We start from the raw sequence: 16437 nt of genomic DNA, 5'->3' as shown, positions 1-16437 counted from the left end.
TGAACCCTCTTTTCCCTACTTAGCTCCCAAAAGGAAGCAAGTTGTTGTTTTTTAATCTTTTCCCAAATAAATGAAGAAATATAACACAATAATTTCCCCTGCTCCTTTAATGTATAACCCATTACTACGTAATAGAATCCAGAATTTTGGACCAACATTGTTGGTGAGTAGTTTTATATTATGTCTTGTCTAGTTCGGGAATTTTTTTTATTTCTATCACCATTGCTTAAATATTCATAATAATTACTGAGACTCACAGTGCTCACAGCCAGAACTCAATACCCTAAGAGGCCCAAGCCTTAGCAGTCCTCATTTTAATCTACTGCCTCTCCGGATGGTCTCAGAGTGTATCTGGTGGCAGAATAGGGGGCAGGGAGCTAGTCTTCATCCCTGAGATTCCACACAATCAATCACTAGAAAACATGTACCTCTCTAAAACTGGCCCTGGCCATATCAAGGACTTCAATGGCTTTACTTACCAAGTTCCACTTCAATGGAGTGGTTTTTTGGATAAATTATTTTAGGGATTCTTCCTCCATTTCCAATTCTTTCTGCTAAGAAACCAAACCCACAGAAATCCCATCAGTTCCAAATACAACATATCCCGAAGTCTTTCAAGGCAGTGTTAGGAAAGCTGGCGTGGGAACAGACCTTCAATAAGAATTGGTCAAGACAAAACTGAGCTACCAAAAGAATTTACTTATGCCATGATCATATTTGATTTTTGGTTTTGTAGTGGTTAATTGGAGATAAGAGTCTCATGGAAACTAGGTACTGGTGGCTCACACTTGTAATCTTACCTTCTCAGGAGACACTTATCTCTAGTGAGACTCTTATCTCCAATTAACCACCAGAAAACTAGAAGTAGCATTGTGTCTAAAAGTGGTAGAACACTAGCCTTGAGTGAAAAAGCTCAGGGACTATACTCAGTCAGGCCTTGAGTTCAAATCCCACAACCAGAAAAAAAACAACAACAACAACCCAGTGTCTCATGATCTTTTCTACCTCGGTTGGCTTTGAACGACAATCCTCAAATCTCAGCCTCCTAAATAGCTAGGATTACAAGTGCCTGGCTGATCATTTCTCAATAGAAGGAGCAAAGCTTTTCATGTTTGAATTACCAGCACTTAAGGTAATTCCTAACATAGATCAATGGTGAAGAAATGATAGTTGAAGAAACATGAAATATGGACTCTTGGACCCAGCAATCCTTCAGGTATTCTCCAGTTTTCTGTTCGAATTTTCACCTTTCGTATAATTAGCACTAAGTCACCATGTAGTCAGTCACTCAGTCCGTAAGGGGATCTATGCCTACAGGAGGGCACTGCGACTCAAATGTGAGCAAGAGGAAGGAGGTGCCTACTTTCAGAGAGGAACGCTTGAGAGCAGGACAAGCATTAAATCTATTGCAATTTATCTTCTTCGTGAAGAGGCTCTTAGTGAAGAAAATGAAAATTAGAGGCTCAAACCAAGAGCTCCTAACACTGTGACCAAAGATAGAAGTTCTCCATAGGATGCGATAGTCACTCAATAGTCATGATAGGTTTCCCAGGGGATAGATACTGTGATAAATAATAAAAAAAAAAAACTAAAATTTAAATTTAAAAAAAGTTAGAGGCTAACAAAAATCACTTCACTCGCATAAGCAACTTGTGAGTGGGAGGAAAAGGGCTGGCATTCGGCAAGTTGCTGGATGGCCATACTCAAGGGGGCATCCTGGATCGGCATCAGCTTCACGAGTAGGGCAGCAGAGAACTCAGGCTGGACAGACACGTCCCCCAGGGGAGCCCCCATCGAGAACTGGCTAAGTGGTTCACTTTCTACATTAGTGAGAAACATGAAGGCATGAGCCAAAGGAATAGTCAACCTTTCTTTCTTTTCCTCTAAATGAAATAACACAAGAAACACCCCTTAGACTGGCATGATGACTCACGCGTCTAATTCTAGCTACTAGAGAGGTGAGGGCACCTACCTAGCTACCGGGGGCGGGGGGGGGGGTGCACAATGGCTGGACACAGTGGCAAGTGCCTGTAACTCCAGCAATGTGGAAACACAAGGAGTGGGATTACAGCCCAGAACAGCCCTGCCATAAAGTAATACCCTCTCTTGAAATTAACAAACACACACAAAAAAAGACTAGAGGCCCGACTCAACTGGTAGAGTGCCTGCCCAGCAATTGCAAAGTCCTGAATTCAATCCCTGGTGCCACTAATTATAGTAGTAGTAGTAATAGCAATAATAATACAAAAAGAAGGGAGAGAGGGCGAGGGAAAGGAAGAAAGAGAGAGAGGAAGGAAGGGAGGGGGAGGGAGGGAGCGAGGGAGGGAGGGAGGGAGGGATGGGGACATAGAAGAATTCCTTGTCCACTGCATTTAAGAAAGAAAGTGCTTTCTTGATCATTCAAGGCCATATGGCCCTGTTTTTGCTATCAATCAGCTTTGTGAACATTGATAATTTGGTCTTCTCCTAGGCCTCTATAATGTTAATGTCTCAAGCTTGATTATTTTTAGTGTTTCTTCAACTTCCAAGATTCTCCTTTTGAATTCCCAGAGCACATATTTGACAGAAACATGCTGGTCATATTTGATACCTCATAATTAGTAAGTTACCCAAGAACCATGTCCCAAAGACCTTGAACTTCACAGAGCTCAAATCAGAGGAAGTCAATACTGGAATGGCTCACCAAAGTATTTACAAGTGAAAGATGAAGGAAACAAGTAATATTAATAATACCTATCATGTACTAAATGCCTACACTTTGTTAGTCATCCTAGGTATCACTCTGTGTTTATGATCTTGCTTAACTTTCACAATTCAACAAAGAATTTTAAGTATTCTGATTTGAGGGGCTTAGGGGGAGGAGAAAAAAATTATGCCTTTACCCTTCTTTTCTAACTGTAGCATATTTGAGATAATCATATTTTAGTGACATGCTTCAGGAAAATCAAGATCCAGATCATCATTGCTCAAAACCTGAAGCCAGCCAGCTTATGCAAAGACAAAAGGAAGACCAAGCAACAGATGTGAACATACTTACCGATGTCCACCGAGATGCTATTTAAAACTGTGTACTGTGTCCCATTATGATTCAGGCTAGCCCTGCAGGCATAGGTACCATTGTCCTCCTCAGACACGGGGTTCACATAGAGTCTCCTTTCTCGAGCTTCAAACCGTTTCCCTCTGGATTCAATCTCGTCACAGCCCTAAATTCAAAAGTAAATAAAGAAGTAAATTCAATAACTTTTTGGGAATACCAGCTTTGTTCTCATCAATAAGAAATCTTTTGTCCCTTAGACGTTTGATTATTCACAGTCTAACCAGAAAACAATAGAAATAGATAAATACAGTATGTAGATAGAGAGATAACAGTGATAAAAGATAGATGATAATACACATGATAGATAGATAGATAGCAGATGATATGCCATTCATCCATCTATACCTACACATATACATCATATAAGAATATGTAGACGTATACACACATGCAAGGATAGATGGTTGGAGATGACAGGTAGATAGAGGCGTGGATGGGTATTTAGTGTGCTAGTCACTTTGTCATCACTGTGACAAAATCGCTGACAATAAAAACTTAAGGGATAAAAGAATCATGTCCACTGTTTCAGATATTTTAGTTCATCATAGTAAGGAAGGCATGGTGGAGAAGAACTGATCACAGCAGCCAAGGAGAGAGAAAAGACTGTCTACAGAAGCTGGCTTTCTTCTTTTCCACCTCTTATTTTCATCTGGGTCCCAGCCTATGTGATGGTACCACCTATATCAAAGCAGGTCTTCCCCTGTTAACGAATTCTGTCTGGAAAGGTTCTCACATGCTTTCTCAGAGATGTCCTTCCCTAGGCTCCTAGGCACTTCCCAGTCCATTCAAGTTGGCAAGTTCCAGCACAGATAGATAGATAGATCAATAGATAAAAGACAGATAGATGACACATAGATGAGTGATGATAGAGAGCTAGATAGATAGGTAGACAGGTGATAGATACAGCATACATCTCCAGAAGATTTGACAACAAATATTTTATAAGTTAAAGAGAGTGATAGAAAGTCTAAGTGTAAAAGAAGTTGGGAGGACAGATGCGTGTGTAGTCAGGAAGGACTTCATGGGGAAATGGTATATTTCATGGAGTTTTTTCCGGGAGGAATGCCCTTCCCCTTGGGCTTGTCCCTCCCCATGAATTCCTCACTTAATGATGCCGAGCCCCTTAGCCACAATTACAAGCCCAGGTAAACAATGATGGTTTCGCTTATCTTGCAGATGAAATTACACTTTCTCCACTTATTGGGTGGGGTTTATTTTTATGGCAGCCAAAATAACTATTCATAAACACCCTGTTTGGAGACCTGAATGTTGGACACACACCTAGGCTGAGCTACGAAGAGCAATGTGATGTAACATTTCCTGTCACTTGGGCCTCACCCAACTGAGTTGTCTCAAGAATGTCTTTGTCCCTTGCTAAATCCACAAACCACTTGGAGGAATAGCCTCACATTCCTCTGTTCTGTCAGCAGCCGACATGCTTATATTAACCATCTTCACCTCATGGGCGTGATCCTGAACTTTCTCGGACTCCTTCTCCTTCCTTTCTTCCTTCTTGGAAGCTCCACTCCAAGTGGACTGTTTGACTAAGTGAGTCCATTTAAGACACCCAAACATTTGAGTTGTTGGTCTCTATCAATACTTCAAGAGGCCCCCACAACACAAGAATAAGATGTAGTTCCTGCTAGCACAAGGCTCACAATCCATTAGAAAAAATAAACATCTAAACCACCCCAATTAAATAAAAATATAATTGCCCAAATACTGTACCTTGTCCTCACTTAGCTAGACGCAGATCATAACCCTACATCATTCTCCACCCCAAAACAGGAAATCTAGTTTCATGGTAAAAAAGCAATCATTAAATAGTGCCAGAAGAAGTGCTTGCTTACTACATATAATATGACTTTCCAGAAACCCTACATTGGTTTCTAATACCCTCTCTTGGATGCTAAGTTATCTTTATACAACTGTTCATCAGTAGAAAGAGAGTTACTATCAAGAATGAGGTGGATAAAAGTATCACACTTGATAATATGATACCTCCTTCAGGATGCAGATAGAGAGAAATTGAAGTCCTTGGACTTCAGAAAACACTTTCTTAGGTAGTCTTTTCTCAAAAGTCTCCAATTAGTTCTGATGCATTGGAACATTGTTTCAGAATGTAAACCCTCTGTTAGACTTACTTTTTCTGTCAGAATTATCAAGATTTGAAATTAAAATATGAATAATAATAATAAAAATCAACATATGGATTCCTTTGTACTGTAGGAACCAAGAAGAGCTGCTAACAGAGCACATGCAATGCCTCAGACACACGAATCAGCCCAGAGCATTCAGGCTAAGAAGCGCTGAGTATAAAAGATTAGTAGAGGTAAAGCCGGTGAAGCCAATCATAAAAAAAAAAAAAAACAGAAAAAGAGAATGGATACTTGAAATTTCAGGAGCAAGAACGTGATATCAGTTGTTTGGGGTGTGTGTGTGTGTGTGTGTGTGTGTGTGTGTGTGTGTGTGTGTGCTTTGTTTTGAGAACAAGCCTTCTGGTTGGTAGACATAAAAGAATGAAGGGGGATATTCTTAAGTAGTACTATGCAATTGCCATAAGCTAATGCTAAGTGGAGTCTAAATGACAGCAGAGGGAACAAGAAGAAAACACAAACAAACTCAATGAACTTCTTCCGTGGAATTCAAATCTGAGAAGGAGCAGGCCTTTGATGTTCCCAGCATGAGCAGAAGAGAAGATGGAACACAGGAGAATCAAGTAATGGAATCATGGACAGGGGACTCCAAAGGAAATGTGTTTAAATTCGTTCAAGATTAAAAGGTAACACTGAAAAATGGAAACATGTAGAACTGAATGATATGATTAACAAACTTAAATTTCAGTATTAGTAATTAATTAATTAATTAGTTGATTACATTTACAATGTACTTCCAAGTACATTTACAAAAGTTTTTGAGGAACATTTACAAAAGTTGAATATATGCCATGCTATAAATCCAGTCTCAGCAAATTTCTAAGTACTGAAATTACGTGTTTTCACTTCCATAATGCAAGCAACAGTTACTCTTAAAAAGAAAAATCATTGCATTGGCAAATTAAGCAATCTTCCAAAATTATCTAGAGTTAGAGAAGAAATTACATTGAAAATTAGAATATTTTGAATTGGATGATGAAAATACTACTTATCAAAATCTGCAGAATGCAATCAAAACTCACTTTAAAAGGATGTTAGAACTTTAAACATATAATAAAAAGTAACAAAAGCTTATAATTAAATCAAGAGACAAAAATGGGAATAGGACAACAAACACAAGTTAAAATCAAAGGACTGTGAAGGAGTACCTCAAAAACCCCTATTCAAATAAACTGAAAAATCTAGTGGATATAGATGCATTTGTAGACAGTCTGAACCTACCAATATTAAGCCAAGAAGATATAAATCATATTAGTTTCATTCCTAATATCCAAAAATTAGAAGCAACTAATAATAATAATAAATATTATACAGCATAAAAATGGATCAGCTACAGACACATGCCAAAATGTGGATGATTCACACGTTTACTATTGATGCAAAGAAATTTAACATGAAATACTATGCACAATATATTCGAATTAAGCTCGAACACTCAAATCTGATCTCTGATAGTGCATATCAGAGGAATGGTTGTCTTTGGTAATAAAGATTGCCTTGTTTCTGCAGAATAGCAGGGGTGAACCTTTGGAATGTTAGTAATGTTTATCACTACATCTTGATGACAATGGTAATTAAAGATGTTTTTCCTTTCTCAAAGCTAATCAAATTTTGTCCACTTAATAGTCATGTACTTTATAGGTATATGTTAAACTTCAATAAAAAATATTTTTAGTGTATACCAACCTGTAATCAACATAGAAACATCTCTAAGTCAGTCATAAAATAATAAGAAAAAGAAAAATGGCTAAAGATATGGGAAGGAGAGTAAGAAATGGTCAGTTAACATAAAAAAACTGTCAACCTCATCAATTATTCAGGGAAATAAACTAGGACAACAGTGTAACATTTTATTTCCACTAAATTGTTTTTGTAAACTTAAGTCTTACACAGTCTTATACAGTCATACACAGTTGTTGAGAACCTCAAGTATTCCTGGTAAGAGCACATACTGATACAAATATTTGTACAGTGATTGGGCAGATGAAGTAAACAAAGTAAAATGCCTTAGCATATCTCTACCATCTTGCATTTCTGGAGCTTGTGGTGGTGACATTCATTTACTGCACGGGCCAACTGTGCATTAAGAGACAACTGTGAGGACATTTGTGGGAAGACATTGCCACTGTGCTTATAAAGGAGCAAAACAACCTAAATGAACATGCACAGATGAACAAAGGCAGAGGGGCCCTTTGAAAGACTAATTGAACCCACAATGTTCTCGAAAAGTAAAGTGTGATTTCCCCTGTGTGCGGGTGTGCGCATGTTTAGGGTTGAGTAGGAGGGGGAGGAAGAAGAGAACTGATCTATACATTGTAATAAGAACCGAAGGTGAGACTCACTACAGAAGCAAACATCAAAGAGAAGAAATGGCAAGTCAGGTACCATCATGGATGAAGACTTTCACGAAATGGTCAATTTCCTAGAAAACAAGGTCTTCCTAGAACTCACTCAATCAAAAGTAAAGCACTTGTATAATCCTAACATCACTTTCCCTGTCTCCTGTAATCATTCCTTTTTTTAAAAAAATGGAAACAAGTCTTTATTAAGTAAATTTAATATCAGAATTCTCTTTACAGAGAATGTATAATATCAGTGCTGTAGCCATCTTAAGTTAAAGGTCCTTTATCATAAACTATATGGTTTTAAACTTTACTCACATTGAATTTATAATCCCTATGACCTCCCTACAGATGCATAACAAAAGAGTGTAGCAAAATTAGCAAATACTAATGTCTATTGATAATTTATCATTCTTAGTTTGTGGTTTTTAGAAACAGTACACACACCTAATATGTGTTGATTCCTTGGCTTACTAGTTGCAGTGTACAATGTAACAAAATACAAATGACATGCTTGCTGCACATTTGTTCATATCTACAAGACGGCAGCTAGAGATTAGGTTTCAATACTGACATATTTACCTACCCTGCAAGCAATTAGCATTTTATCATAATTTACCATCAAGGCAACCTTTTTAAACTGAAAAATAAAAATAACAAATGTAACTCTTCAAGTGGAAATAAAAAAAATAATATTTTGTCTATTTACTATTGAATGCACATTTAGTCTGATCAAGCTATTGAGTATAGCAGATCAAAATGTGAAACATTTTATGTTCGATCCATATTTGTCTTGCACATTATAAATATGTTCTTATTTTTTAGTAACGGGGGTGGAGGAGAGATACCGGGGCTCTTGGCATCATTCACGAAAGCAGCTGTGACAACCTCCAATCAGTGAACTTCATTTCAAAGCTACTTCCAATCACAAGGAGAGATTTCTTTACGATATACTTGTACATTTCACCTGTGGACGCCTGTGACTTCCTCCTCAGTATGTTCCCAGATCTCTGCTGCCATTCAAAGCACAAAACACTATACTGGTGGGGTTTTCTACTGATTATTTTTTGAAGCATTATTTTCCCAACACAAAAGAGCTTTGTGTCTCTGTGTAATGAAAATTGAAATCCTCTAAATCCTTCTTATTCAACAGCTATCAGTGAGTATTTTATGTGATCTTCAAACCTTGTATTACGGAGAGGAGGGAAAGAGAGAGCAATGCATGGAGTTAGTCTGATTAATGACAATGTGTGTCTATATGAATTACCACGATGGTGAAACCGCTTAGTCCAATTAATATAAACAAAAAGTATTAAAAGAATCATAGGAAAGTAAAACACTGTCTTGTGGGGTGGATACCAGCAAGAGAGCCAAAAACCACTGGAGAGGGCAGATATGGTCTTGTCTAAATCTTTTATAGGACAATGGAACCTGTTGAAACCACTCAGGAGGCTGAGATCTTGAGGATGCCTGTTTTAAACCAGTCTGGACAGACAAATTGGAAAGCTCTTATCTCCAAATAACCAGTAAAAATAAGCCAGAAGTGGTGGTGTATCTCAAGTAGTTGAGCACCAGCCTAAGCCAAAACAAAAAAAAACCCAAGTGAGAGTATGCAGCCCTGAGTTCCAGTCCCCAGCTCCCACTACCACCACACACAGAGAAACATATCAAAATTGTTCTAAGAGGGGAAAGAGGATGAGAGAGAGAGAGCTGGAGGAGATGAGTTTGATCAGGATGCATTCATTGTCTGTATGCATGCATAAACGTGTCATTATAAAATCCCCTATATAACGAATACACACTAGTGAAAATAACTGTCAAAAATTGAATCAATTGATGAAAATTCTTCATAAAGAAAACTCACAGCTGGGCACACATCTAGTGGCTCACATCTGTAATCCTAGCTACTCAGGAGACTGAGATCTAAGGATTGTGGTTCAAAGCTAGCCCTGGCAGGAAAGTCCATAAGACTCTTATTTCCAGTTAACCACAAAAAGCCAGAAGTGGAACTGTGGTTCAACTGGTAGGTAGAGTGCTAGCCTTGAGCTGAAGAGCTCAGGGGCAGCATCCAAGCCCAGAGTTCAAGCCCCATGACTGACAAGACAAAATTTTTTTTAAAAGCTAAGGGACAGCACCCAGGCATTGAGTTCAAGTGCCAAGACTGGCACATACACAAAACCCCGCAAGATCCAGATGGCCATGCTGGCCATTGCTACTAAGCAGAGTAAATGCAATCACTGGTCTGAGTTCTTCCGTTCATGGATTAGGTCTTCCGCATCTGTCCAGCGGCATAGTCAGTAAGAGAGCATCCCATGAAAACCCAAGATGCAGAAAGATGAGCACAGAGACTCCGACTGCACTGAAAAGAAGAGGCTAGAGAATATATTTCTATCTGCGTGTACAGCTTTATATAATGGAATCATAGCAGAACCTGACCATGGCAACTGCTTTATTTTAAGGTAAGATGAGCCCAAAGCAGACTTCGAATTGAAGGGAGCGCAATGCTTTCCTGGGAACAATTCTGTGTGATTTTGATTGTTGAGTCACTTGCAAATAGAAGCCATTCACATAAGTGAATGTTAGAGGGAGAAGAAAGAATCAAGGATAGCCTGAAAATAGGAATAGCGGCATTGATCAAGATGCATTGTACTTATAAACTGATTTGTTGAATTGAAACCTCTTTGCACAACTACCTAGAGATAACAAAAAAATGAATGAATGAATAAAAGTAATACATGAAAAATAATTGGAGAGATAAACGGAGGGATATGTAGGGCACCAATAACAAAATATTACAACGTTGTAAGAACTGTGAAGTGTAAAATAAGTAACAGTAACGTGAAGGTAATAATCACCATGGTAATGTCACTAAGAATAGAAAATTTATCAAACTCACATAAATAAATATCTTTACCAACTTTATCTGGAAGATTCAGCCTAAGCTAGACAAACTGAATATTTTAAAAGAAGACCGAAAATACCATAGGATATGTTGTTTTGTTTTGTTTTGTTTTGATTTACCTTATACCACTTTATGGAAGCCAGGCGCAAACTGTTTGGGAAGTTCAGGAAACAGGTGAGACTTCCAGACAGCCCCAGATAGAGAATTTGTTGGTAATCATCTGACAAATTTTCTGGAGTCGTTCTGGAAGGGGCACACCAGCTTTTCATGAAAACGGTGAGGTTCACGGGTGTTCTGTAACAACTGTTGGCATTCCTGTGGGATAGAAGCAGATAGACACTCATCGACCCTCGAGCCGTCACAGAGGCAAGCAACTCAGTTCATCACGGCTCTTCAAATCATTTCCAAAGCACTGTGCAATCCCTTCACTTCAAACAAAACCCTAGGCACCCTGCGAGGATTCAGCAGAACGCAGCGTGGTCTCTACCCTGTCTGCATCGTAGAGAAACTGTCAATACCTTAAGCAAAGGACCCAACTGGACACAGCCTCTGAGGGACAAGTGTTCCCTGGGCCTGGGCTGCCATTGCTCTGTGAAGGACACAAAGTGCATACCCAGCATTTGAGCACAGAGACACACCTGGACTTAATCACGAAGAAATACTAGACAAACACAGGAAGGTTATCATAGAAACCAATTCCTTAGACTCCTTAAAAACATCAATGTAAAAAATTTTTAAAGACTCTCAATGCTGTGGAAAACAAAGACCAAAGAATTGATCCAGATTCAAAGGCATTACTAAGGATTACTGGAGCCAAACTCAATAAATAATACTGGGTTAAGCCATAGTCAGCAAAGTAAAAAGCTATACAGGCCACTAATGTAGTCACTGATAAGATGAAAATATAAATGAAGATGAAACTGTGGTATGATTTCTGGATGTGGTTTAATTTCTGGATGTGGTAACGACACTGTAAATCAAATGAGGCGATGGTCTTGCAACTGGGAAATAGATCCTAAAATCTTAAATGGTAAAAGCAGAAGGATGAGAACAACTGAAAGAGTTTAGAAAATGCAGTGTATAATACACTTTCATACACATAGGATGGTAAAACAGTTTCAGAAAACTGTAGAGAAATTGTCTTAAAAATGGAAATGTCCCTGGGTGCTAGCAGCTCACGCCTGTAATCCTGGCTTCTCAAGAGGCTGAGCTCTGCGAATCACAGTTTGAAGCTTGGGCAGACAAATGGTGAAAAAAAAAAAAGTTTCTCCAATTAACAAGCAAAAAGCCAAAAGTGAAAGTGTGGCTCAAACGGTAAAGTATTAGCCTTGAGTGAAAAAGCCACTGAGAGTGGAAATTCTCACTTGGAGTTCAAACCTCACACACACACACACACACACACACAGCTGAGTGACAGAAACATTTTACATAATTTTGTAGATTTGGCGGGGTGGGGGTGTAGGCTAGTCTGGACTTTGATTATTCCTCATTATGTTTGCTGATGTAACTCCCAGATTTTCCAATTGAGACAGGGGTCTCATAAATTGTTTTGGCCACTGTCCTATCAATCTCAGCCGCCTAAGTAACTAGCAATACAGCTGTGAGCCATGACACTCACACCATTTTGCAAGGTTTTTGTCTATTTGAAAGTATTTCAAAGTAAACATTTAAAAATAACCATACTAAACATATCCTGTTTAAGCAGATTCTATATGAAAAGGGTAAAGGGGGCTTATTCCTACCTGGCTGGGCTTCAACAACTTTTGCAATTCAAAGGTAGCAACAATAAGATTAGTACAGACACTTTGCAAGTGCATTTCACTGGATGCATCTTCTCAAAAGGGAAAGATTCCTGTTCCAAAGTTGGCTTACAAATCTGCTGTATTTTTATCTGGGTGCCAGTGGCTCCCAACTGTATTGCTAGCTAACCAGGAGGCTGAGATCTGAGGACTGACGTTCAAAGCCATCCTAGGGAAAATCAAGAGATTCTTATCCCCAATTTAGAAAGTCAGAAGCAGAGCCGTGACTCAAGTGGTAGAGTGCTAGCCTTGAGCAACAAAGGTAAGGAGTCCCAACACCAGCATACCACACACACACACACACACACACACACACACACGTTGTATTTTTAAATGTGTTCACTGGAAATCATCTTCTAACAATTATAGAACTACATGCTATTATTTATCTCATCACATTATTTATGTTTATTAACAATTTCCTTAAAAGATACATAGGGAGAGATGAATTCATTCTATTTTTAAGTGAGTGACCTACTTTATAATGCATTGGTAGATCCCTGTGTCCTCCAGTTTCAAGGGAAGAAATAAAATCCACGTTTGTTCCTGGTGAATTCTGTGATGTACATCTTTGGAGATTTGACCATTGCTAGGATGAAACCATGTTACACTTGCCCTTTTTATTTTTGGAGGTTTTATGCAATTTAAAGCAAAAGCCTGGTCCGCAGCTTTTATCTCATTTTTCATTCCAGAAACTTCACACACATCTGGAAAAAATAAATGAACAAATAAGAATAACCAAATAACCAATAACTAGGAGTGGGGAGCTGGCGGCTCCTGTCTATAATCCTAGCAACTCAGGAGGCTGAGGATTGCGGATTGAAGCCAGCCTGGGCCTCAGAAGCTTTTCCCCAATGAACTACCCCAACAGGCAGCAGCCATAAGCATAAAAGCTTAGGGAAAGTGCCCGGGTCCTGAGCTCCCTCTTCCAAAAGAAAAAGACTTGAAGTTACTATCTACCAAGTTACTTTGTTTTTCTTGTATCCCTCCTGTTGCTAGCGTCCCTTGATCATACACTGCCACTTTGTCATAAAGACAGGACTGTAGCCCTGCCAGCAACTTGACTGGGGTCTTGACCGGAGCAGCTTCCCAAGCCCCCCTACCCCCCACCCGCAAGTCCCCAGAAGCTCCCCGGACCCGCAGGGCTGAGCACCAGGGGTGGTTTGGAATTCCTCCTGGCCAATGGGGAAGCAGTAGGCTGCTCCAGTCTTGAGGCTCCTGGGATCCCCAAAGGCCCTCATGGGGCTAGGGGGTGGGACGGGGTGGGGGAGGGAGGGGGGCTCCAGACCAGGGCCCCCACAAGGACGCAGGAAACCTACCTGCAATGGTGAGTGGAAGCGCAAGGGACACCCCGCAAAGCAGCAAAGCCAGCACCCCCATTTGGGGCTACAAGGGAGAAAGAAAAAAAATGGGACAGGGGGGAGAAAGGAGACTTGCCCTCCCCTCCAGACACATCTCGGGGACCCCAGCCCAGGCCCCCAGCCTCACCCTCAGAGTGGGGAGCAGTCCAGCTTCCGCCCCACGTTTTCGCAAAGACCGGTGGCTCCCCCTCTTCACGCCCAGCCAGCGCCTCCACTTAGAACCAAAGCAGCTGAGGGGGGAGGGGGGTGGTTAAAGCTGGGGGCTGGCCTTAGAGACCGGGTGGAACCCCTTTCTGTCACCTGGCAGCCAGGCTGAGCGGGGTGCCGCGTGCTGCTGGGGGGGGGGGGCTGGCCACGCACCCCAGCTCAACCCCAGAGCCAGCCAGCCCCTTTTCGCAAGGCCTGGAGATTCAGTGCACCCCAAAGTTCCCCCCAAGGATTGCGTGGGAGGGACAGACGGGGAGAGGAGGGAAGAACCCCCAGGACAGAGACCTGAGCGACTGGGAACCCCAAATGGCCCAGCTGGGCATCCGCCCCGCAGTCAGTCCTGGTCTCCTGCCGCTGGCGCCCAGCCACACCTGACAGCAGCAGCTCCTGGTTAGCTAGCCATCCACCTGCCCGTGGGGTTGGGGGGCAGGATGTCCCCCCCTCCCCCGTGGACAAGGACCGAGCCTGGGCATTCCCTGCCCCGCGGGCTGGCAGTCCTACCTTGACGCCTGAGGAAGTGAGAGGAGACGCTCTCCACCCGATCAGGTTCTTCACCAGCCAGGAGGACTTGAATCGCTTCCAGTCCGACCCTGGGAATAGCAATTCATTCATTCCTCTCTCCGAACCCCAGCCCAGCCTTTGCGATAGGCCCCGCAAGGCCCTCCCTGTAGGAGGCGGGTTATTGACAGCCTGAGTCACACCTGAGCTTCTGGAAGAGCACACCTCTCTCCAGGGTGATTCTGCCTACAGCTCACCGGACTGGTCCTGAGGGTGTCCGCAGAGACTGCGGGCAGCCGGGCAGGAGAAGGCCCAGCCGCATCCGCTGCCCACGGGAAGGTTGGAAAAGACACAAATTGCAATGGCCATTCAGTAGATGCTTCAGCCAGACTCTTCTTGGGATTCGAAATCCAGAAGCAAAAGCAACCGTGGGAGTAAAGGCAGGAATTGTATGAACTGACCCATTGCATCATTCTATTTGGCCAGTGGTTTGCAAATGTCTACATTATTATGAAATATTGAGTATTTCAGCTGGGAGCAATGGCTCACACCTGTAATCCCGGCTGTACAAGAAGGCAGATCTCCAGAGAACTGCAGTTCTAATTGGAGAATGGAATTGTTCTCCGTGTCAGCCGGCCCCTGAGTGTCTGGCCATTTGAAGATGAAGTGTTCTACTCTCATGTCCACCCACGTGGAGAGTGGTGACCACCTGGTGTGGGGGAGGGGGACAAAGAAAGGAAGCTTGGGCTTGATTAGGCATGCTGTATGTGTGCATTGAACGATCACTCTAAACCCCATGGACACACACAAGTGATACATGTTGATCATTTTTTGTTTAAAAATAAACTCTTTAAGATAATAGGGAATTAGAACATTCCCTGCAAGTTCTTAATCAGGGAGAAATCTCAGAAACTGGACTGCATAGTTGGCTAATATGAAAGAGGAAGGAAGAATTCAAAGGAAATTTATTAGAGAAGTTCTTGGTGAGCAACTGTAGGTTAGCTTTGCAATGGCCATTAGCAAGGATACCCTACACTGAAGCAGGGGAAGTGTCCCAGTGAGCAGGGGGCAGAAATATCTTCACATGCACTGACCAAGTGCAACCCAACCTTATCTGGTGCAGGAATGGGAAGAAGAACCACCTTGCGAGGCGAGGCAGGTGCTCTATGACGTACGCCACGTCTCCCACCTGAATTTGCTTTACTTATTTTGGGATTAGAGTCTTGTGTTTTTGCCTGGGCCAATACAAACTGTGATCCTCCAGTTTTCACTTCCTGACTAGCAAGGATGACAATCATGTCCTACTTCACCAAGCCATAGATTGACGTCGGGTTCCCCCTCACGTTTTGCCTGGGCTGGCCTCAAATCATGATTCTGTCAATATCGCCTCCCTTGAGGCTAGGATTACAACCATGAGCCACTGTGCCTAGCCCAGAGTGTTATCCTTTTAAATGTTATCCTTGCCACCAAAGCTCAATATTATCTCAGCCTTTAAAATCTCACCACTAAAGCCTTACCACCAAAGTCCACCAAAATAGCAGAGTCTCATACACTGCTAGTAGGAGGTAAGATGGCACAATGAGTTAGGCAAACCATTTGGTGACATTTACTCAAGCTAACTCAGCAAGTTTATTTTGAAGGCTACCTCAAATACGAATGCACACAAATAGTGCTAGAATATTCATAGAAGAAGTATTTGTAGTAGTCAAGGAATAGCAGTCGCCTGAATGTTTATCAAGAATAGAATGGATAAAATATGTGCGATCAACATGGAATATGGAGACATCTCACAAATATGATGTCTAGCAAAAGAAAATCGACAGGAGAGTATACTACATGAGTACACCAATCCCATATTGCACGATTACACTAATACCAGACTCAAAACAGGCAAACTCAATCTAAGCTTTTAAACAAGAGGATAATGGGTTCCCTTGAAACAGGGGTGATGGGTACTTTGGAGGGATACCGGATGAGGATGCCGCCATGCTTGTTCTCTTAGTATGTGCTTTTAAAATGTACATAATATTTCACTAAAGTTAAAGACAATCCAGGCTCCATGCTGTGTGAAGATC

General features: G+C 41.4%; 1 protein-coding gene across 1 annotated transcript in view; it reads right to left on the bottom strand.

The window, feature by feature from the left end:
- Window positions 1–14684, bottom strand: part of Il1rl2 (interleukin 1 receptor like 2) — a 28455-nt gene extending 13771 nt beyond the window's left edge. The window contains exons 1-7 of the mRNA XM_048353518.1: window positions 14620–14684; window positions 13785–13887; window positions 13616–13682; window positions 12775–13003; window positions 10617–10812; window positions 3038–3203; window positions 480–554 (exon numbers count right to left, since the gene is read on the bottom strand). Of these exons, the coding sequence (XP_048209475.1) occupies window positions 480–554; window positions 3038–3203; window positions 10617–10812; window positions 12775–13003; window positions 13616–13682; window positions 13785–13887; window positions 14620–14684 (901 nt within the window). The remainder of the gene's footprint in view (window positions 1–479; window positions 555–3037; window positions 3204–10616; window positions 10813–12774; window positions 13004–13615; window positions 13683–13784; window positions 13888–14619) is intronic.
- Between the last annotated feature and the right edge of the window lie 1753 nt (window positions 14685–16437).

This window comes from Perognathus longimembris, chromosome 8 (assembly GCF_023159225.1).
Source record: "Perognathus longimembris pacificus isolate PPM17 chromosome 8, ASM2315922v1, whole genome shotgun sequence".
NCBI lineage: Eukaryota > Metazoa > Chordata > Mammalia > Rodentia > Heteromyidae > Perognathus > Perognathus longimembris.
This window is presented reverse-complemented; position numbering and strand designations above follow the sequence as displayed.